The following is a 24,642-nucleotide window of genomic DNA, read 5'->3' as shown; positions in this document are numbered from 1 at the left end:
ATATATAAAGAACTAAGTAAAATTTATAAGAGACCAAGTCATTCCCCAATTTACAAATCCTCAAAGCATATGAAGAGGCAGTTTTCAGATGAAGAAATCAAAGCTATCAATAATCATATGAAAAAATGTTCTAAATCCCTCTTGCTTAGAGGAATGCAAATCAAAATAACTCTAAAATATTACCTTACATATAACAGATTGTCCAATAAAACAGTAAAAGAAAATAATCAATCATTGAATAGAATGTGGTAAAATTGGTACACTGATGCATTGCTATGAAATTGTGAATTGATCCAACCATTCTGGAAAGCAATTTGGAATTATACCCAAAGGGCTTTAAAAGAATGTATGCCAGTAATACCACTACTAGGTCTGTATCCCAAAGAGATTTAAAAAATGGGAATATCTGTTTGTATAGAAATATTGTGGTAGCAATAAATTGAAAACTGATGGGATATCCCTCAATTGGGGAATGACTGAACAAACTGTGGTATATGGTGGTGATGGAATACTATTGCTCTATAAGGAATGATGAACCTGGATGACTTCAGAATGAACTAGAAAGACCTGCATGAACTGATGTGGAGTGAAATAAACAGAACAAAGAAAACATTATACACAGTAAATGAAACATTGTGGGATGATCAAATGTAATAGATTTTGCTGCTAACAGATATATAATCATCCAGGAAAATTCTGAGGGACTTATGAGAAAGAATGCTCTACCTTTAGAGAAAGAATTGTTGGAGTAGAAATGTCTTAAGAAAAAACATGATTTATCACTTGTTTATTTGGTTTTATAAGATTGCTCTCTTTAAAAAAACGAATAATATGGAAATAGGTTTTGAGTGATAGTACATATATAATCCAGTAGAATTGCTTATCAACTTTGGGAGGGGATAGGGAAGAGGAGAGGGAGACAACATGAATCATGGAACCTTGGAAAACTTATGTGTAATTTGGTACCAGAATAAAATTAAGAAAAATTAAAAACCAACAAATAAGAAAAACAGATACAATGGGAAACAAATGATGTTATATATAGAAAGTTAAAAATCTAAAAGTCAGTTCTTTGAAAGAAACAATTAACAAAATTAGTAAGCCATTATCAGAGTTGGCCAAAAGAGGGAATAAATTGCTAAAATAAAAAAAAATGAGTGCTAAAATCACTCCCAAAAGTAATAATTACCAGAGTCTACCATATCAAATTTAATACTAAAAATCATTTTTCAAAGAAATGAATTCAAATGTATAACTTACTTAAATGAATAGAACATGAAACAAAGATCTTAAACACCCAATAACAAAAGATGAAATTGAACAAACCATAAAGGAAATAATGAGTGAAAATGTGACATGAGGCGATTTATAGATAATTTTTCAAAATGTTTAAAGAACAATAGTATTATCTATTCTATAGAAGTTAGACTCAAAAATGAAAGTAAAAAACCTTACCTTCTTCAAACTCTTTTTATGAGACCAATATATTGCTAATACATAAGCCTGGGAAGTGTAGGCATAGAAAAAAGAATCATAGACCAATATTACTAATGGATATTGATTAGAAACCTTTTTAAATATGATTCTATCAAGAAGAATATAGATTTATATAAAAGTCCTATGTGCAAGTTAGTTTTTCATGATCATATAAGTTTAGTTCAACATGTTTTAAAAAAAATACCCCAAACCATATATTTATAGTAAGGGATACAGAAAAGTCTTTAGCAAAATACAACATTATTTTATTAAAAAATATTAGGTTGTAAAGGTCATTTTTAACATTAAAAACATATATTTAAACCACAATGTTACAATTATTTGCAGTGAGGACACACTAGAAACTTTTCTTATAAATGCAGGAGTTAAGCATGGATCCTCTCTCTGTCATTATTTCATCTATTTATAGAAATGCTAGTGATAGAAGTAAGACAATAGAGGAATTACTAATGGCATAAGCAGCAAAGAGGGCAAAGAGAAGGACCAGGATGCAACACTTTTGGTTAGAGGATTTGGTTTTAGGGAAAGTGTTGAGTTGAAGATACCTCCAGGCTGGCTTTTTGTCATAAATATTTGCATCAGTTACCTATAAATATATTGCATATCACAGACATTTGATGCATTTCCCTCCAAATGACTGCTTCTATCCTTAACTTAATTGCCTTCTATTTACGCAAAAGGTTTAAAAATGTTTTTATATTATTGGAAAATATCTATTTAATCTTATAATTCTCATCCCTTGCTTGCTTCAGATATCTTAGTCAGGGGTCTCCAAACTATGACTCATGGGCCACATGTGGCCCCCTGAGGCCATTTATTCAGCCTCCCACCTTGCTTCCGGAATGGGCACCTCTTTCATTGGTGGTCAGTGAGAGGAGCACTGTATGTGGTGGCGCTGCAAAGCATGGTGTTGCTCACATACAGTACTACTTCCGGTGACATAATCCTTTGCGTGGTACCTTGTTTTGAGAGTAACTGAATGAGAACAAGGTGCCACGCAAAGGATTATGTGGCTGCACAATGGAAGACGTCAGCATGGTGAGCAGCGATCTGGGGGAGGGGATTCTGCACTGTGTGTACTGCTGCCCCATATAGTGGTGGCAGTGATGGGCCTGTGCAAGGTGTGACAGGCCCATCACAGCTAGTGCTGCAGCCTCTGCTACCCAAGACAGCAGTACACAAATTTGTTCATAGTTTTTTTTTTAATAGTTAAGCCCTCTAATAGTCTGAGGGACAGTGAACTGGCCCCCTGTGTAAAAAGTTTGGGGACCCCTGTCTTAGGCAATGCATTCTTTACTAAGGGAGAGAGGGTGAGGATAAAAAATAACAGTTCCTTTCGATTATGTGAAATCGAAATGCTTTTGATGAATAAAATCCATGTAGTTAGGACAAATAGAGAAAATCTTGATTGGACAAAACTAAACAATATAATTTCCACCTAATATTTTTGATTAAGTTCTGAGATCTATGATACATAGGAAATTAACACAAATATTTAAGATCAAGACATTCTCCAGTGTATAATTAATATATTTGAAGAAACACAAAATTTGAAAGATCAACTCAATTCAGTAGTAAGAGATATGCAAACCAGATCGCCATATTTGAAAAAAGCTAGACATAATTAATGTTGGAAAGGTTGTGTAAAGACAGAAATAGTAATATACTCTTGGTGGAATTGTGTAACACTCAATATTCTGGAAGGTAGTTTATAATTATGATTGATTTGACTGTCAATATCTTTTGACTCAGAGTTTCTATCACTAATTTTATATTGAAGAATTTCAAAGGCAGAAGGAAAGGTCCTAAATAAATGAAAATATTGAAAGTGAATCTCTCTATGATAGCAAACAATTGGAAACAAAGTGATGATTATTTTGAAATAACTAAATAGTGTTACATAATTATGATGGAGTTTTATTTTGACATAAGAGATAAAATTAAAAAATAAGAGAAGCAAAGGAATTTTTACCTAAAATAATTCATGATAGGTGATGAATGACTGGATGTGAGGGCCAGGTCTGGGGTTAAACCCACTGTAATAGTGAGAGAGAGAGAGAGAGAGAGAGAGAGAGAGAGAGAGAGAGAGAGAGAGAGAGAGAGAGAGAGAGAGAGAGAGAGAGGAGGAGAGGAGAGGAGAGGAGAGGAGAGGAGAGGAGAGGAGAGGAGAGGAGAGGAGAGGAGAGGAGAGGAGAGGAGAGGAGAGGAGAGGAGAGGAGAGGAGAGGGAGAGGGAGAGGGAGAGGAAGAGGGAGAGGAAGAGAGACAGAGAATCAGCTTTAAAGGGAGGCCAGCTCCTTGCAAGTGGAAGATAGTGAAAGGAAGAAAAAGATAGAAAGATAAAGAGAAAGCATCTGAATGACTGGGAGAGAAAGTCAAGAGGACAAAACATAGCTATGTCTTCCATTTATTATGACAAAGAGCAGTATTTTTATAGAATGTTAAGTATTAAGCACTATATCATATAGGAGGCATAACTTTCCCACAGAATACTGTTTATGAAAAGACTTTACTCAAAACATTTCTAAGGCTATTCTTCAAACCCAAGCAATTGAGGAATATTAACAATAACTTGGGGGGTATACAAGAATCAGGGGAAAAGAGAGTCTGGGTCATTCAGACATGACTTTACAAAAGCTTCTTTGATTATCAAAATAATAAACAACTCAAGGATTATCATGAAGGAAGCTTTCAGGAGATAATCTTTAGCTAGAAAATACTTTTGAGCTGCTATTTTGAGATTTTGGCCTTGCCATAAAATCCCAGGCAAACTCATAAGCATCTCTTTTATGGCTGCTTTTACTCAGTTGATCTAATTTGTTTTAAATTCCTCCATAAATTCATAATAAAATAAGAAATGAGAAAACAATATAAAAACAATAGAAGAGGAAGAACAATAAACCAAACTGAACATTATGATGATCAATGTCTTTATAGAAGAGGTAATAAAATTTATTACTTCCCTTTCACTGCAGAAGAGGAACTTCTTTGGTATGGAATTTTCTCATATGCTATCAGACTTAATGGATCATTTAGTTTTATGGATTTTTCTAAAAAAAAGCAACTTTGTAATAAGTAATGTTTCTGTGCATAGGAAGACTGGATTATAGATGAAAATGAATGTGATATAAAGACAACAGACAAAAATTACATAAAAAATAAAATTGCATTTCAATATTGAAATCAATTCAACTGTGATTAACCAATTAAGAAATTCTGTTTTGATAACATTATTATAACTTTGTATGATAGCATTATAGCTTCTGCTCCTTATAATTACTTTATAAATTAATCTTTAGATGTATCATTCTAAAATACTAATTAACCCATCTTGATTGATCTGATTAAATAAATTGAGTAGTAAGGTATTTATTCTTATTTGTTTCATAGGTATTCGGAGATTTAAAGTACCACAAATAAAAGTTATGGCTGGACAACCATATTTGATGGATATAAACACACATGCATATTGGGATGAAACTGACAGTTACACACTTGATCTTAATATTATAAATAGATATCTCAGAAAAGTAAGCCTGAATTTCTTAACTTATAGATAAAAAACCCTAACATTTTATAGTATTTGTAAAATTAAAGACAGAAAAATTTCAATTGTTTTATTTTTTTCTTTAATTTTACTTGTGAGAAGATGCTACTACTTTTGTAGCATGGCTAAAATTTTATTTTCCCTTTATGCAGTTATTTGTGTTGTGAGCTATCACCTGAAATGGGAAATTTGTTTCCCCATTGTTCTTTACTCTCCCCCTTTTGGGAATGTTCTGTGGAATAGCCACAGGACTCCCTTGATAAAACAATAATCACTGGAAGCCAGGAGAGGTAAAAACTCTAGGGGCAGCTCTGAGAATCTTGCCCTGAAGTCTGAGACCAAGTTGGAGATACTGCTGGTGAAAGTAAGAAACATACTGCCTGGATACTGAGGTAAGGAACTGGGGTGAAATTTCACCATAATAGGAATTTGTAGATAAATCAAAACTAGGGAAAACTAGATAACACACTGAGTTACAAATTTAAAGTTCAAATGATATCAACTGTTTGAATTTTATTAGAAACTTAAAATGAGAAAATTTACTAGGAATAAATATAAAATCATGCATATGGCTTAAGAATCAGTTTTTCAAGTTTAAGTGGATATAGATAGATTATGATACCGACATCAATTCCAGCATCACATAAATGCATGACCAGAAAAGAAGTCAAGTTTTTCATGCTATGAAAATCCTACATTAGGTTGATAATTTAGCTGCCATCTTAGTACTGTCCAATAATTAATAGAATCTTAGGAAACCCTCCACTGTGATTATTAGATCATTTATGAAACATTCCTAGAAGGACATAAATAATAATCACAGAGGATTGAGAAGGCATAGTAGGATTATGATTTATTCAAGCTGATCATATTTCCTTTGCATTTGGAAATTTTATTTTTGTATTATTTAGGGAGAGTAGAGAGGAATTGCCCTTGAGTGGATCCTATGCAGTTTCAATCTAAATATATGAGCTTGGAAAACCTGCCAGGGAAAGTGTCTTTCTTCCTTGATGACAGGGGATCTGAGAAAAAGAATCTGAGAAACAAAAATAAGTTAATGAGCTAAAGCAGCAAAATGTCTTGAAGGAAAGATAGGGGAAACATGGACCTGGCTGTCAAACCGCCACCACTTCCTCTCAGACACCAGTAGAAATAGCTAAGAGTAATAAGGAGTTGCCCACCTACCATTCCTGCTCTCCTATCACCCCAACTATCCTCTGGGAAATGGCTCTGCTACCCTCAATCAGACCATCAAACAATCAACATTTTAAAGTGCCCTGACTACGTGCTCAGCTTTGGGGTTACAAATAAGAGTCAAAAGACAATCCCTTCACTCAAGGAACTCCTTCCTCTTCAGATGCCATAAATAATGAATATGAAAGAAATTTCTCACTACCAAACTCTTTGGCATTGTCAACATTTTCAATGTCAGAAATAGATTTTTCAATGAAAATAAAATTGAAAAGATATATATTATTATCTGTGTTTACACTCTAAGAACTCTGGGACATTAAAAAAAAAAAAAACACCTTACCTTCTGTCTCAGAATCATTACTATATATTGGTTCCAAGACAGAAGAGTGGTAAGGACTAGGCAATGAGGATTAAGTGACTTGCCCAGGGTCACACAGCTAGGAAGTGTCTGAGTCCAGATTGGAACCCAGGACCTCCCATCTCTAGGCCTGGCTTTCAATTCACTGAGTCACCCAGGTACACCTCCCCACTGCCCCCATCATCTTTATCTGACATATCACTAAAATCTTTTTATGTATCTTATCTCTCTCATTACAATGTGAGCTTCTTAAAAGCAAAGATTTGTTTTCTTTCCATTGTCCATAGTTTGTATGATGCTTTGCACATAATAAATTCTTAACACACCCCACCTTTCATTTACTCATGCATTCATTCTTTGAAAATAAATTCTTGACTCTTTTCCTCCTAGTCCTTAACATAAATCTGTATAAGTTGCTACTTAGCTGAGTTTGTCCAAAGTGTTGGTTGACTGACTGTGTGATTAAAAAAATCAATAAATAAAAAATCCAAAGTGCATCAAAGAGAAAATATTGAAAATGAAAGGAGAAATTGTTCAAACCAAAAGAATATAAAAATGAAAACAAAATTAAAGTGTTCTTTTTGAAGAATAATCAAATTGATAAGTAACTAACTAAACTAAAAAACGATTAAAATAAAATGACCAAAGTTAAATTAGCTTAAAAGACAACAAAGAACTAATAAAAAATTAGTATCTGTTATTCATGAGTATATGGGTACAAAACTAAGACTTTATAGACAAAGGATGACTGTTTACAAAAATCAAATATTCAAATTAATATCTCAGAAAATAAAAATCTCAGAAAAGGTCCTCAGAGTCAGTTGGGGATAGTTTATTATCAAATGTTTAACACCTATGCTATTAAAGTGTTTAAAGAAATAATAAAATAAAATATTTCTATAAAATTTCTCTTGTGAGATGAATATAATAGCTAACCAAAGTAGAATAAAGCAAAGAAACTTAACTATAGATTAATGTCACTAATGTATAAAAACTTAAACTTAATAAAATTCTAGAAAAATAAAAATAAATGCAATGTGTACATATAAGTATACATACACATTCATGACAGTGATGCTTACAATAGTTGTTCAACATTTAAAAACAACAAAAATAACTCTTCCCCTTCCTCTTTCTCTTTCTTCTCCTCCCAGTATTTATATAGCTTTTAAGGTTTGCAAAACATTCTACATGTTATTTAATTTGATCCTCTCAAAAACTCTGTGAGATAAGTACTATTTTCCTCATTTAATAGAAAGAAAATTGAAGGGTGGTTAAGTGACTTGTCCAAGTTCACACAGCTAGAAGTGCATGAGGAAAGATTTGAACTCAGTTCTTTCTGACTCCAACTCTAGCCCTTTACCCACTGTTCAACCTACAACACAATTAGTCATAATGACCAAAATAATTAAAACCACACTATTATAAATAATTATAATTATTACATTCTTATAAATGAATGTGACATAATGCAGCTCTTTTGTGCTTAAAAACACAAAAAGCTCACATTTAATTAGATAAAAATCATGTATCTAAAATGTTATTTCCAATGGAGAAATTCAAATTTTTTTACATTCAGTATAGGAGTAAAGATATTCCTAATGTCCAATATTATTTGATATTGCACTGGAAAAAAAATAGAAACAGCATAGAGGATAAAATAAAGGCATAAACAGTGGTGAAGAAGAACAAGACTATGTTTTCTGATGACAAGATAGATTGTTTTGTTTTGTTTTAACTTTTACCTTCAATTTGGAATCAATAAGATTCCAAGGCAGAAGAGTGATAAGGGCTAGGCAATGGAGGTTAAGTGACTTAGCTAGGGTCATACAACTAGGAAGTATCTAAGGCCAAATTTGAACCCAGGACCTCTGGTCTCTAGGCCTGCCTCTCAACCCACTGAGCCATCTACTTGCCCCTGAGATAGTTTATTTTTAAAAGCCTAGTGACTCACTTCCACATAGCAATAACAAAATTCAGGAAGAAATAATGAAATAAGAAATGATTCAGAATAAATCTGAATAAAATAAATATAATATCCTTTAGTCAATTAAAAGATTTTAACACTGATTTATATGCCTATAATTATAAAAAAGTATTCTTTTTTCAAATAAATTATTAATCATAATTTGAGAAGAAATGTCCATTGTTCATGTCTAAGTTATGTCAATATAAAAGGAAGATAATGTTACCTAAATTAATTTGCAGGTTTGGTATTATGACAATCAAACCAAACAAATTTATCAAAGTAGAATAATGAAATTCTTTTGGAGAAACTACAGATCCAATACTCTAAAGCAGGAAATTAAAAAAAAAAAACATTGGAATATAGGAAAGATAGTACTTTTAGACCTTGAAGTCATAATGTATCACCAACTCAGATGAAATAAAAATTTTACAATAAAACCGCCTACCACTTCTCTATATTTATGTATCTAGATACATGTAGATATACTCTACATCTATCTACCTACCTATCCATCCATCCATCCATCCATCCATCCATCCATCCATCCGTCCGTCCGTCCATCCATCCATCTATCTATCTATCTATCTATCTATCTATCTATCTATCTATCTATCTATCTATCTCCACCCATCCATCTATCTATCTATCTATCTATCTATCTATCTATCTATCTATCTATCTATCTATCTCCACCCATCCATCTATCTATCTATCTATCTATCTATCTATCTATCTATCTATCTCCACCCATCCATCTATCTATCTATCTATCTATCTATCTATCTATCTATCTATCTATCTATCTATGTTTGTCCCTCAGAGATTGCTTAAAATATTTCTCAGAAGATGACAACCAAGAATTACCCTTAAATTCTTTTTTTAAAAATTCCTCAAATCACCATTTTATGTTGAGAAACTAATTTATTTAGAAGCCTTAACATTATACAGATAGCAAATATAGTTGTTGGATATTTATTTGAAGGATGAAGGTCTAAACCCATGATCTGATTTGTATGGAGAACCTACAAAGTTGAAATATATACTTTCATACTCCCAAAGTAGATTTGCAAAAGTTCTCAAACTGACCACTTAAGAGAATTACCTGGAGCACTAAGTTTAATGAATTAATCTCATTTATGACTATTGAAAATAAATTCAAACTAAGAAAAAGGACATTTTTTTAATAGATTGCTGGATGGTAGACAGTCACCAAATGTGTATAGAATTCTTCATTTAGGTGAATCTATCATATCAACATCAGCAATGAAACATTATTGAGTCCGTCAGTGGGAAAGCATCTGTAGAATTTATAATCAAGACCAAAAAATTATGTAATAGTAGGATTTCTCAAAATACTATTAATTTGAATAATTATTTTCATTAGCAATTAAATATGCAAAGAGTATTTCCTAGAAAAGATTGGTTTCATGCTTTTCTGTTATACCTTATTCCTATCCAAGTTATTCACATAACTCTGAAAATTGAACTTTTCTCTCCTCTTTTTTGCTTTAAGTAGACATCAATTATGTGACTTTTTCCCAGGGTGTCACTTCAATTTCATTCATAGTCTGGCAGTCTACAGTTCTGTGTGAAACACCAATAATTGTCTTAACACTGAAGAGCAGCTGTAGTTATAGTAAATACATGAATTATGTGCCTAAATATGAAATAAAAGGTGAGGACTGGGAATTTGGACAACATAAAGATGAACGTGGTTTCAACATGATTAAAGTCTTGCCGGTAAGAACAGCTTGTTTTAGGAGCAAGATTTATCTATGATTTATCTATTACTAATTTTTTTTTCATTTTAAATTCATTTACTACAGACGGCTTTCTAAGATTCTTGAAATAATTCATAATGGTGTTATTTCAAAGGTCTTATCATTCAGAAAAGGTGCTAATGAACTCTTTTAGAAAATTAGAGCAAATGAACTTTGTAAATGAGTTTAAATTTAAAGATTTGTTATTCAAAGCAGAAATTAGTCCTTTTTTGCATATTTGGAATGAACATCAAAAGGCATGACCTCCAACTTTTTAACAGACAATATGAAAAACAAAACAAGAAGCAATTAAAACAATGCATTCCGTTTAGTGGAAGAAGAGACTCCAGGACCCCAGTCTTCATGGTGAAGGGAGCTGGGGAGACCTAGGAACATGAAGAACCTGCTGTGGTAGAGGCTGACATCTAGTGTAAAAAGTGACAAATCTTTACAATCTTGTAGGAAAATGCTAATACATAAAACAAACCTATTTAAAGTAATCATCTGACAAAATCTAACAAACTTTGAAAATAAGTTACAGAAAAACCAATGTAGCTTATGCTTTTCCAAAAAAAACCAAAAAAACCAAACTAGAGTCTATCTAACTATGCAAAAAATTGATTCAAACTGCTTATTAAAAAAATTCTGTTTCTTGGGGCAGCTGGGTATTCAGTGGATTGAGAGCCAGGCCTACAGATGGGAAGTCCTGGGTTCCAATCTGGCCTCAGACACTTCCTAGCTGTGTGGCCCTGGGCAAGTCACTTGACCCCTATTGCCCAGTCTTTACCAATGCATAGTATTGATTCCAAGATGGAAGGTAAGGGGTTTGAAAATAAATAATAAATAATCCTATTTGTTCACAAATAAGTGAAATGTAATGCAATGATAAAAGGACAAATGTGTGGTCAAAAAGGAAAAGTTTCTAAAATGTACTACTGCTTGTTCTGTTTGTTTAAAATGTCCCCCTCCCCCCAATATTATTTAACCTTTTATTTTTGATTTGACCTCATTATTATTAACCTTATGAAACACTTTCCACAACATCTGGTACCCTGTAGTAGGCAATGGGGGAAGCCAGAAAATACAAAAAGATCAGTCGCTGTGGTTACTGACCATTGGGATCCCAGTCCTTAGAGTGCTTTGCCTTCTAATAAACCACGCAGAGACGGCTGGTAATCATTTTTCTTGGATAATCAAGATGATGTGGAATAAATACATTCTGTCTTTTCAGACTATGATCAGGCATTCTGTGACCAGTTTCCAGTCCACTAATAGCCACAGAATGCCTTCCCAAGCTGGGCAGTGGAGACCAATGGCTAGAATCAGGACCCGAGTCTCTCCAGATGGTTGGGGAACAGGAGTGTTGGAGGACAAGCACTCCTACCAGCCAGTCCCCTGTTACACAGGCTAATAGGATCGACTCTAAAGGAACTGACCGAAGTCTTTTTAAAATTTGTTTTTTAACTGGCGGTGCTGAGATGGAGTAGCGCCCTCGCGGTCCAGCTGGGATGTTTATTGATCTATACGGCCCCGTGTTGTGACCCTCTACTTGATTTGATTAGTTCCTTTATCATGACTTCTTACCCCCCTTTCCCCTTCCCCCATGTTCTGCTTCTAACGCGGTGTTTGCTATGAAATCAGATAGTCCTGTTTGTTGGAACCGTGAATTAAGCAGGAGCTACGTGGAAGGGGCTCCTCTCTCTGGTCCTTTGGATGTTGTCATCCCTAGGCTTTGATTTCGAATCCAGCCCAATGTCTGGTATTTATCTCAGGTTTATGCGTCTGTAGAAAGCCCCAGTGGCTATTCCTGGAGGGCCAATTAGGTCATAGATCCTGCTTTGCAGATGGAGACGCACTTCTAGACGCAAGTTGTGAGTCGGGACTGGCCAAGAAATGAGAGATGGACGACTGTCTGTTTCCAAACACAACTGGGATGACTCAAAGAAACTCTGGCTCCTCTAGCTTATTGAAAATGAGAACATTCCTCGTCAGGCTACATTAAACAACCCTATAGCATAAGTTTGTGCCTATTTACTGAGCTGTTGGTATAACTATGTTTAATCTCATGCAGATAAACTACCGGCCGCCATCCAATATGGGAATAGCCATCCCACTCACGAATAACTTTTATAATGCAGATCCCAGCATGCCCAGGCCAAGGAATTATCATCCCCTCTCAAAAGTAAGTCATTGCCTGTGGTTACCCCAGTGTTTCTGCAAACTCTAGACCTCAGTTAGTACAATTATATATTGGATCTCTGTAACCTCTGCTGAATTTCATTAAAATTTCAAAATATGACTGACAATAATATGTGGTTAGATCCTTTTATCACTACTATTTTGCTATAAGAAGGTGAATTGAACCAAAAATGAAACTTAAGGAGTTTGTTGGCACCAAAATTATCTCTACAAAGACCCTATGTGCTCTTTTGGTTTTATCCAGGGGAAAAAAAATCTGAAGAACATGACTGTGCTCTCTATCCACTATGCCCCCTAGATTCCCCTTTTGGCTACTCATTTTCCAAGTGATTTTGGTTAATTTATGAAACATCTTTTGTCCTCAGTGATCTTACTCATATATAATACAAGCAGGCTGGAACAGAATATTTTTATAGTGTCTTCCAAGGGCAGCTAGGTAGGGCTGGGCTTGAAGTCACAAAGACTCATCTTCCAAAGTTCCAAAGTCCAAACTTGGTACTTAGTAGTTGTGTGACCTTGGACAAGTCACTTAACTCTTTACCTTAGTTTCTTCATATGTAAAATGAGTTGAAGAAGGAAATGGAAAACCACTATGATATCTTTGCCAAGAAAACCTCAAATGGGACGTAAGATTTTAAATGGTTGATGTTGTAAACTGTAGTGAGTTAAAATGGTGGAAGACATAAATTATGATAGATATAAGAGAAGATGAGTAGATTTGACCTCAGAAAATATGTTTCACTACAGTGTCTTGGTTTTAAATCAAATATAAGGTGGTCGCTAGGGAATATATTCCCAAATTATGAATATACTCAAGTCAATTGGGTTTTATAGAGATTTTAATTAACAATACAATGAGTAATCAAAGAAAGAGAAAGAGAGAGAAAAGGTATAAGTATGAAGGGCCTTAAGCCAACATGGACTAGACCTGAGTCTTAAGAGAGAGAGAATCAGTCAGTTTTTTATCACTCACCACAAGATTTGTCTTAAGCAAGGATGTCTGGGGAATAGAGTCTCCCCAGAGGGAGTTCCAGCCAGAGTCAGCCTCCCAAGGGACTTTTTCTCAAGAGATCTTCAAAGGGCCTCCTCCAAAAGGATCTATCTCCAAGGATCTATCTCCAAGGATCTCCCAGCCTCCTCTGCTCAAGAGATACCTTTTCTTATATAGGGTTTTTTTTTCCTATGTCACCTCCCCTAAGTTCTTCCATCTACCAATCACCATAGATGTTTCCTAAAGGACAGCCCATCTGAATTTTTGCTAAGTCGATTAATCCCCTCAGTAAATCTGAACCCAAGACAACACAGCTGAGTCGACTAATCTCATTAAGAGAAAACTTGCCCGACCCTTTTAGGTACCTAGCATCCCATTGTATCAATTCTAAAAAACAGGCATGGCTCAAAGAACTCCCTGCCTCATCATAAGCATGGGTCCAAGTACTTTCATTGTTTAGCAAGGAGTTTTCTCCCCTAAAGCAATCTTAAGTATGGGTGGAGTAGAGGTCCTCCCATTTCTGATCCTGGCGAGTTCTCACATCAAAATGGGGAATGTTTCCAGTAGGGAATTTGTTCCAATGTAGGATTCCTCAATGTGGAAATTTTTAACATTCACAAGTCTGAGAAATTTCAAGATTTACAGGGATCACAAAGAATCAGACACAAATGAATAACAATAAAAAGAAATAGTTTCATTCAGATCTAAATTCTATGATGCCATGTTCTACTTTCTTTCCTATTTGTTCTGTTTCAGATCTGGCATTTCCCAGTAACATGCCAAGATAATTACTTTGCCCCATTGCATTCAGAAAACTCTGCCCCATCCCCCCATCAAATTACATGTAAAAACAGTTTCTAATATTTAAAGAAAATATTGAGTCTTAAATTTTCTCCTGCCCTTCTCCCAACCTCCACTGAGATTGTACGAAACCTAATATAGAATTTCCATGCTTAATCGTGTAAAAAAATTTCCATATTAATTATTTTGTGGAAAGAAACTTGTGCAAAAATAATTTTTTTTTAAAAAAGTGAAAAAAAGTTTATTTTCAGACTCATTTAGTTCTTTCTCTGGAAACAGGGCATTTTTAAAAAAAATCATGAGTCCTTTGGGATTGTTTTGCTGAGAATAGCTAAGTTATTCACGGTTGTTCATTATATAGTATTGCTGATCCTATGTATGTCGTTCTCCTGGTTCTGCTTATTTCAATCTACTTCAGTTTGTGTCTTAAGAAATTTTTCTGATCTCCTCCTGCTTGTCCTTTCTTATACATTATAATAGTATTCCATTATAAACATACATTACAACTTATTCAATCATTCCCCAATTGATATTCTCTCACTTTCCAATTCTTTGCCCCACAAAAGTGTTGCTATGAATATATTTGTACAAGTAGTCCTTTCCCATTTTTTAAATCTCTTTGGGATACAGATCAAATAGTGATTTTACAGGATCAAAATGTATGTACGATTTTATAGCCCTTTGGGCAGAGTTCCAGATTGCTACACAGAATGGAGTTTACAACTCCATTGACAATTCATTAGTGTCCCAATTTTGCCACATATCCTCCAACATTTATCATTGTCCTTTACTGTCATATTTACCATTCTGATATGTGTGAGGTCGTGCATCAGAATTGTTTTAATTTGTATTTCTCTACTCAAGAACAAATTAGAATGTTTGTCATAAGATTATTGATAGCTTTGATTTCTTCATCTGAAAATTGCTTGTTCGTATCCTTTGACCATTTGTCAATTGGGGAATGACTTGTATTCCTATGAGTTTGACTTAGTTCTCTATATAGTTGGGAAATGAGAACTTTATCAGAGAAATCTGCTGCAAAACTTTCCCCTCCCCTGGTTTATTGTTTCCCCTCTACTCTTGGTTAAATTCATTTTATTTGTTCAAAATCTTCTAATTTAATATAATCAGAATTATTTATTTTATATCTCATTATGTTTTTTTATCTTTCATTTGGTCATAAATTCTTTCCTTTTCAATAGATCTGCCAGGCAAACTATTTTACATTTGCTTAATTTGCTTATGGTATCACCCTTTACATCTAAATCATATACCCATTTTGATATAGTTTAGGGTATGAGATATTGGTCTCTACCTAGTTTTTGTCATATTATTTTCCAGTTTTCATAGCAGCTTTTGTCATATCATGAGATCTTATCCTCCAACCTGGAATCTTTGGGTTTATCAAATACTAGATTGCTAAGGCATTATATATTGTGTACCTAATATATTACAGTGATACCATTCTTTGTCTTAGCCAGTATCAGATTGTTTTGATGATTATAGCTTTATAGCACATTTTGAGATATGGTACTGCTAGCCTAACTCCCTTCATATTTCTTTTCATTAATTCCCTTAATATTCTTGACCTTTTGTTTTCCCAGATGAACTTTATTTTTCTAGTTTTATAAAATAAATTTTGATAGTTTCATTAGTATAGCACTGAATAAAGTAAATTAATTTGGTTAGAATTATCATTTTTTATTAGCTTGACCTACCAAAGAGCAATTAATATATTTCCATTTGTTTAGATTAGTTTTGTAATTGTGTTTATATTATTCTTTTATTTGTCTTGGCAACTAAATATTATAGAGAACTTTAATTCTTTTGTCTGAGCACTGCCTGTCATATCTTTTAATCATTTATCAATTGGAAAATGACTTATATTCTCATACATTGAACTCATTTCTCAATATATTTGGGAAATGAGGCCTTTGTTAAAGACTTGTAAAAACTTTTTTTTCACCATTATTCAGACTATTTCCATTCCCCCCCTGCACAAGTTTATCTTTTTCTCTCTTCTTTCATTTTGTCTATCCTCAAAAATGTTTGACTTTTGACTACCACATTTCTCAATCTGTCCTCTTTTCTTTCAGCCCTCCCTTCTCTTGTTCTCTACCCCTCCATCTTTCCTAAGAATAGAATAGATTTCTATGCCCATTTGATATGTTTTTCCCTCTTTATGCCAATTCTGATGAGAGGAAGGTTCAAGTGCTTTCCTCCCTCCCTATCTCTTCCCTTTTCCTTACACTATAAAATCTCTTTCATGCCTCTTTTATGTGAGATAATTTGCCTCATTCTTTTTTTTTAAATAATATTTTATTTGATCATTTCCAGGCATTATTCATTAAGGACAAAGATCATTTTCTTTTCCTCCTCTCCCACTCCCTTAGCCGACGCGTGATTCCACTGGGTATCACATGTGTTCTTCATTCGAACCCATTTCCATGTTGTTGGTATTTGCATTAGAGTGTTCATTTAGAGTCTCTCCTCAGACAGGTCCCCTCAACCCCTGTAGTCAAGCAGTTGCTTTTCCTTGGTGTTTTTACTCCCACAGTTTGTCCTCTGCTTGTGGATAGTGTTTTTTTCTCCTAGATCCCTGCAGATTGTTCAGGGACATTGTAAAGCCATTAATGGAGACGTCCATTATGTTCTCTTGTACCACAGTGTGTCAGTCTCTGTGTACAATGTTTTCCTGGTTCTGCTCCTCTCACTCTGCATCACTTCCTGGAGGTCGTTCCAGTTCCCATGGAATTCCTCCAGTTCATCATTCCTTTTAGCACAATAGTATTCCATCACCAACATATACCACAATTTGTTCATCCATTCCCCAATTGATGGGCATCCCCCTGTTTTCCAATTTTTGGCCACCACAAAGAGGGCAGCTATGAATATTCTTGTACAAGTCTTTTTCCCCATTATCTCTTTGGGGTACAAACCCAGCAGTGCTATGGCTGGATCAAAGGGTAGACTTTCTTTTATCACCCTTTGGGCATAGTTCCAAATTGCCCTCCAGAATGGTTGGATCAGTTCACAACTCCACCAGCAATGAATTAACGCCCCTACTTTGCCACATCCCCTCCAGCATTCACTGCTTTCCTCTGCTGTCATGTTAGCCAATCTGCTAGGTGTGAGGTGATACCTCAGAGTTGTTTTGATTTGCATCTCTCTGATTATTTATATTATTAATATTAATAGTTTTGATTTCCTTATCCGAGAACTGCCTATCCATGTCCCTTGCCCATTTATCAATTGGAGAAAGGCTTGATTTTTTGTACAATTGATTTAGCTCTTTGTAAATTTGAGTAATTAAACCTTTGTCAGAGGTTTTTATGAAGATGGCTCTAACTTTTTAATCCAGTGATTTATTTTAAATCAGTCCCCTTTGTCCCCTCCCTTGATATATTTCCCTTTCTAACTCCTCCCTTTATGTTCCCTCTCCCATCCCCCTCTTCTTCCCTCCCTTTTTTATGTCCCCCCCCCAACTTGGTTTTCCCTTCTCCCTACCCTTGTTGGGTAAGATAGAATTCAAGATCCCAATGGATTTGGATGTTCTTCCCTCTCAGAGTTGATTTCCCTGAGAGTAAGGTTTAAGTAAAAACTCTCTTCCTCTCCTTCTTATAGGAGTTTTCTTCTCCTCCCCTTCCCGTGTGAATCTTTGTGTGAGAAATATTATTCTATTTGGTCTTTCTTTTCCCCTTATTTACACATTACATTTTCCTCACATATTAATATACATAGATTGATATAAATATAGTCCTTATAGAAGAGAGTTTGAATAAAAGAAAAAGATAACATTTTTCTCCTTTCCCCTTTCCTTAATATTTACCTTTTCAGGTATTCCATGCTCTTTGTTTTTTGATATTGAACTTTCCACAGAGCTCTGGTCTTTTCTTTGCAAAAACTTTGGAAATCTTCTATTTTGTTGAATGCCCATACTTTCCCTTGGAAGTATATAGTCAGTTTTGATGGGTAGCTGATTCTTGGTTGAAGACCCAGCTCTCTTGCCTTTCTGAAAATCATGCAAGTTCTTATGTGACCCTGATTGGCATTCCTTTATATCTAAATTGTCTTTTTCTGGCTTCTTGTAAGATTTTTTTCTTTTGCTTGAAAGCTTTGGAATTTGGCAATTACATTCCTGGGAGTTGTCTTTTGGGGGTTTAGTGTAGAGAGTGTTCTGTGAGCTCTGTCAGTGGCTGTATTGCCCCCTTGTTCTAGAATCTCTGGGCAATTTTCTTTGATTATTTCTTGTATTAAGATGTCGAGTTTTCTGTTTATTTCTGGATTTTCTGGTAGTCCAATTATTCTTAAATTTTCTCTTCTCCCTCTATTTTCCAAGTCTATGAACTTGTCAGTGAGATATTTTATGCTCTCTTCTAATTTCTTGGTCTTTTGGCTCTGCTTTAGTAATTCTTGCTCGTTTTCTTCCAGTTGGCTGATTCTGACTTTTAAAGCCTGGTTTTCCTTTTCAGTTTGGTCAAACTGGTTTTGTAGATGAGTGAATTTCTTTTGCATTATTTCCCACTTTTCCTCCCAGAAGGCTTCCATCTTTTTGATCATTTCTGATTCAAATTCTTCATGGGTTTGTGGAGAGTTTCCGTTTCCTTTGGAAGGTTTCGGAGAATTTGCTTGTGTTTCCTATTCTATCTCCTCTGTATTTTGTATTTTTGCTCCATAAAATGTGTCCAAAGTCGCCCCCTTCTTCTTGTTTTTCTTGGAGTGTTTAGGCTTTTCTGTGTTGTTTTCCATCTCTATCTGAGTGGGGAGGTCTAGCTTTTCTTATCTCTGTCTGGTGTTCAGAGGCTTTAGCCCCAGGCAAATTGTCTGTTCATGGATGTTACTGCTCTCAGTTCCCTCCTGGTGCTTCTTTGTTGCCTTACTTCCACACTCTGAGCCTGGATTTGCACTGTCCCCGAGGCATCTCAGAGCCTTTGTGGGCCAGAGAGGCCTGCACTCTGAGGGGGGGAGGGGCCAAGGCTTCCTGGAGCTCCAAGGGCTCCTGAGAGGATTAACTTCCCCTGGATTGGATTGAGTGTGTCTTTAAGCAGGGACCTTCCCTGAGACTCTGACAGAAGGATCCAGCCAGCGGGCTACAGTATCCTCTCTGTCTCTCTCTGTTTCCCTGCTGTCTGGGTGTCCCTGAGACTGGCTCAGGTTGTTTTCAGGGTGTGGCCTTCAGAATAGCCAGCCCTGGGGTCCTTTTGCTGGCTCTTAGGTTCCTGCTGCTGCTTCAGACTCAGCACTCTAGGTTGGGGGGATGGGTCCTGGAACCTTCCTTCTGCCTTTCCCTTAGATCAGAGTGATCTCGCATTCTGTCTTTTGGGGGGCCATACCTTTTGATCCAGGTCCAGGAGGAGGGTTCCCTATATCTATCCTGTTGTTTGTTTTGAATTTCGGTGTCCTAGGAACATACAGTTTGAGATTGGTAAGGAAGGGGTTTCCAGAGATCTGAACTTTAGCTCTCTCTAAGCCACCATCTTGACTGAAACTTAAGCCGCCATCTTGACTGGAACCAATTTGCCTCATTCTATTACCCCCTTCAAACCTTTTTCCCAATACAATCATGTTTTTCAACCCTTAATTTTATTTTTTAGATATCCCATCATACTCAACTCACATTCTTTTCCTCTATAGTGCTTCTAATTGCCATAATAATTATAAAATTCTTTAGAGTTATAAGAATCATCTTCCCATATAAGTATGTAAACAGTTTAAACTTATTTGATATCTCTTTCCTGTTTACCTTTATATGTTTCTCTTGATTCTTGTATTTGAGAGTCAGATTTTCCACTCAGTGCTGATCTATTCATCAGAAATGTTGGAAAGTCTTGTAATACATTGAATACCCCTTTCCCCCCTGAAGTAATATGCTCAGTTTTGTCGGGTAAGTAATTTTTAAGTCTTAGCTGCTTTGCCCTCTGAAATATCATATTCCGGAACCTCTAATCCTTTAGTGTACAAGCTGATACATTTTGTGTTATCTTGACTATGACTCAATGATATTTGAATTGTTTCTTTTTGGCTGCTTGCAATTTTTTCTCCTAGACCTAGGAGTTCTGAAATTTGACTATAATATTCCTGAGAGTTATACTTTTGGGATTAATTTCTATTTACCCTCTAGTTCTTGAATATCAGAGAAGTTTTCCTTGATAATTTCTTAAATGAAGATGTCTAAGATTATTTTGATCATTGCTTTAAAGTAATCCCATAATCCTTAGATTTACTTTTCTTAGATCTACATTTATTTTCTAAGTCAGTTGTTTTTTTCTAATGATATATTTCTCTTTTTCTTCTCTTTTTTTCATTCTTTTGCATTTGATTTTTCTTGATGCCTCATGGAGTCAATAGCCCAATTGTGATTTTTAGGACATTATTTTTTTTAGTGAGTTTTGTTTCTCCTTTTCCATTTGGTCAATTCTACTTTGTAAAGAGGTTTTTTTTTTTTCTCAGAGAATTTTTGTACCTCTTTTTTCATATGACCAATACTGCTTTTTAAGGAATTAAATAGTTCTTTTCTTTATTGGATTTTTATTCCTCTTTTAACAGTTGTCCTATTCTGTTTGTTTAAGATGTTTACAAAGGTACCAAAAAAGTACTGAAGAAATTAACATTGACTTTTTTCATGAATTTCCTGAATCACTCTCATTTCCCCCCAATTTTTCTTCTACCTCTCTTATCTGATTTTTAAAATCCTTTTTGAGCTCTTTCATTATTCTTTTTGAACTTGAGATTAATTCCTATTTTTCTTAGAGGCTTTGGATATAGTAGTAGTATTGAATTTGTTGTCTTCTTCCGAGTTTGTGTTTTGGTCTTCCTTGTCACTAAAATACCTTTTTATGTTGTTTCTTTTCTTTTCTTTTCTTTTCTGCTCATTTTCTAGTCTTTTTCTTTTCTTTGAACTTAACCCCCCACCCCAACTATATAGGTGGATGCTGTTCCTGTGGTGAAGGGAACACTGTTCCAAGCTTCAGATTCTTTGTGCAGTTACCTTCAGAGATTGTTTTGGGGATCTATAAATTTCTAATTCTTCCAAACTTGTATGGTATTAGGAGAGGTGTGTTTAATAGTTGTCTGGCCTTTTCTCTGACCTGTGAGCAACCCTAGGCATTATTTTTTCTCTTTGGAACTGTGACCAGTGTCCCTTGCTCCCCTGCAGCAAACATTGCTGTGTGCTAGTACTCTTCTTCATCCTGAGTCTGTAACCCAGGACTATATCTGCATATGGGCAATGCAATAAGTGTCTTGCACCCATAGCCAGCAAAGAGACCCCTATAATCTCATCCTGGAAAGTTGTCCAACCCCCTTCACCTCCTGTGGTTTAGAGCTCTGGAAGCCTTTGCTGCTGATTTAGCCACCCCCAAACACTGTTGCAGGGTGAAACCTGTCCTAGAATACTGCTTCAAGCACTACTTCTACCCTTGTGCACTAGATCTTTTGTGTCAGCCTTCTAAATTGTTTTGGGGTGAAAATTATGTCATTCCATCTTTTTTGTGGGCTGTGCTTCCTCAGAATTAATTTTAAGCCATTATATCATATTATTTTTGGAGGGTAGTTTTGTAGAGATGAAGTGGATCCTTGTACCCTCCCTACAATATTGGCTCCAGCCAACACCCACCTGTCACCCTGCCCCAACAAATTAGAGTTGTTTAGAACTATGGTCCCAGAAAAATCTAATTATCCAAAAAGGCAGTACCTTTTTTTCCTGAGGATATTTTGCATATGAATTTCATGTTAGTCCCTACTGTGGCCTCTGAGATGATTGTCTTGAAGGTATGTACCCTTTTTAGTATGAATTTCCCTTATTTGATGGTCTCTTGTTACCTGTGGGCAAGAAGGAAAAACTAATGCTTAGCTTCAGCTAGTAACATTTTTGGATAGAGTTTAGGATTAAATTAGCATTAAATTGGCTGCTGATTGCAATGATTATGTGACTGATGAATTATCTGAGCTTTCCCCCTTCTCTCTTCCCACTTCTATTTGCTTTTTTAGAAATCAGGCATATATAAGCAGTGTTTAAACAAGACTCATAGAGAAGATTGTCACTGTACAGAGGAAATGAAGAAATCTGAAAACATAGTCTTCTCAGACTGCAAGGAAAAGGTAAGATATTTTGATAACCTGTAAACAAATTGCTTAAATGTTCAACTGATAACATTAAACAATGTGATTTTTTTAAAAGAAAGAAAGAAATCTCACATTATATTTGTAGAAAAGGCTCCCTTTCCTTCTCTTCCCTTCCATTTCCTTCCATTCCCCTCCATTTCCTTCCCTTTCCCTCCTTTCCCTTCCCTAGAGCAGATACTGGTTCTACATTCTCCTCAAATTCCATAGCATCTTATCTTTTCCAGTAGCAAATTAATTTTCATTTAATTTTGTTTTCTCTTTTTGAAGTATTTATTCATAAATATTTGAACTTTACTAAAACTGATGGCTACATTTCCTTTTTCCTGCTAATGTTTTTTTCCAACTGGTTTATTTGATTCATTTTTTGAGTTTTCGTCCTCATTTTCTGATACTCCTAGATCTTAAAGTATCTCAGATTCCTTTCACGAGATAGAAACCCATGGTTTACCAGCTCAAGTCCATGTCCCAAATGTCTTTTGGAGAGATAAAAAATGGCCCCATCTAAATTCTGGACTTTTTTCTCTCTGGTTTAGTGATGGTCCATCTACCCTCCACGCACTGTCCCCCTCCCCCCATGCCCCAGGTCCTTAGTTTTGTGGACCAGTAGTTTGGAGTGTTGCTACAATGGTGCTATGGCAGCTATTTGAAGTTTCTGTCTCCAAGGTTTGAAGAGGAGGATAAGGTTGAGGCCTGAGATTAAGCTCTCTTTGAAGTCCAAACATTTGCCCTTTTCCTTTTCCTCTGTTCCTCTGCTCTTTTGCAGCACAAAATATTCCAGCAGACTTCCTCAGCCTCAAGCATAGATCTTTATTGCACTGAAAGATGTAAGGAAGGCCCAGTGTGTGTTTGGGTTTTGTTGCAAACTTGTAGGTATGCCCTTTGATCTGTTAGTAGTCTTATTGCCAGAGTATTATAGGCAATAGGGATGGGGATATTAATTGAGGTCAAGGTAGAATTAGTAAATACTTATTTGTTTTTTTAACCTTTTGAATTCCTAATATCCTAAATAATGGAGACAGCTGAGATTGCTTCATCTTTGGTGCCTAATTTCTATTTTGGGAAAGCTTGAGAGGTAATGAAGATTTTTTTAAAATGTCCAGTCCTAGTGGGTGGAGGGGAGGGAGGGAAATAATGTGATTATTGTAACCAAGGAATAATGTTCTAAATTGACTAAATAAATTAATAGGAAAAAAAAATGTGCAGTCCTCCATTTGTTGATCATCTAACCCTGATTAAAATATTTCAATCTCCTAAATTGACTAGGAATTTGTTCACACCAGTTTACATTTTTTATTTTTTTATTCAAGCTATTTTGATTACATTTACAATATATATATATTACATATTTACAATTACAGTATTACATAGTACATTAAATTGTGAGTACATTAATGAATGGAAATTGCTACCATCTCAACATATATAAGGAAACTGAGGCAGATTGGGTTTAAAGACTTCCCTAGGGTTAAAGAACAGAACCAAATCCCAAGTATCAAAAGATTATCCAGTTTGTGTGTTTCTGATCTCTCTACAATAAAACTCACAGAATCCTAGAATCTGAGAGTTGGCAGGGACATCAGCAACCAACCCATAAATGTAAGGAGACTCCATTATAATATACTTGATATCTCTAGGAGTCCATTCTGTTTTGGATAAATATAAGTGTTGGGAAGGTTTTTCCCTGTTATCATTCCTAAATTTTCCTCTTTGCAAATGTTACTTTTGGTTCTTTGAGACAAAATGGAAAATAATTTAGTAATTTCTTCATGATAGCCCTTCAAATGCCTGAACATAGCATTCATGTTCCACCTGAATCTTCTTTTTTCCTGGATGAGCATGCATAGTCCCTTCAACCAATCCTTATATGTCATGGACTCAGATCTTTCACCATTTTGGTTGCCATTCTCTGGACAATCTCCAACTTATTAATATTCTTCTTAAGTATAGTGTACTATCTTAATATAATATTTCAGATATTGTCTGATGATGGCAAGGTACCTTCTTAATCCAAGAAAAATTTCCTCTTAATGTAGTGTAAGACCACATAAGCCAGATTATGTTGCTACTTCCATTGCTACTACCACCAATAAAAAGTAACAATGATAGCTATTATTTGCATAGATCTGATTTACAAAATGTTTTTTAATTATTCCATTTGATCTTCACAACAATCCTGAGAGGAAGATGATATTATTTTCCTCAT

At 35.1% G+C, this 24,642-nt stretch overlaps 1 protein-coding gene and 1 long non-coding RNA gene across 6 annotated transcripts in view; one reads left to right on the top strand and one right to left on the bottom strand.

Moving 5' to 3' along the window:
- LOC100619241 (cation channel sperm-associated auxiliary subunit beta-like) overlaps positions 1-24,642 on the top strand; it is a 249,570-nt gene that overhangs the window by 189,850 nt on the left and 35,078 nt on the right. For all 3 annotated transcript variants that reach the window (XM_016427568.2, XM_016427569.2, XM_007473197.3), the window contains 4 exons: positions 4,887-5,026; positions 10,107-10,304; positions 12,396-12,506; positions 22,305-22,415. In XM_016427568.2, the coding sequence (XP_016283054.2) occupies positions 4,887-5,026; positions 10,107-10,304; positions 12,396-12,506; positions 22,305-22,415 (560 nt within the window). The remainder of the gene's footprint in view (positions 1-4,886; positions 5,027-10,106; positions 10,305-12,395; positions 12,507-22,304; positions 22,416-24,642) is intronic.
- The window catches only part of LOC107650550 (uncharacterized), a 133,757-nt gene that overhangs the window by 108,716 nt on the left and 399 nt on the right, over positions 1-24,642 (bottom strand). For all 3 annotated transcript variants that reach the window (XR_008914925.1, XR_008914926.1, XR_008914924.1), the window contains exon 2: positions 22,009-22,136. This is a non-coding gene — a long non-coding RNA (uncharacterized LOC107650550). The remainder of the gene's footprint in view (positions 1-22,008; positions 22,137-24,642) is intronic.

The sequence above is a fragment of the Monodelphis domestica genome, chromosome 1 (assembly GCF_027887165.1).
Source record: "Monodelphis domestica isolate mMonDom1 chromosome 1, mMonDom1.pri, whole genome shotgun sequence".
Lineage (NCBI taxonomy): Eukaryota > Metazoa > Chordata > Mammalia > Didelphimorphia > Didelphidae > Monodelphis > Monodelphis domestica.
Note: the sequence above shows the minus strand (reverse complement) of the source record. Positions and strands in the feature narration are given on the sequence as shown.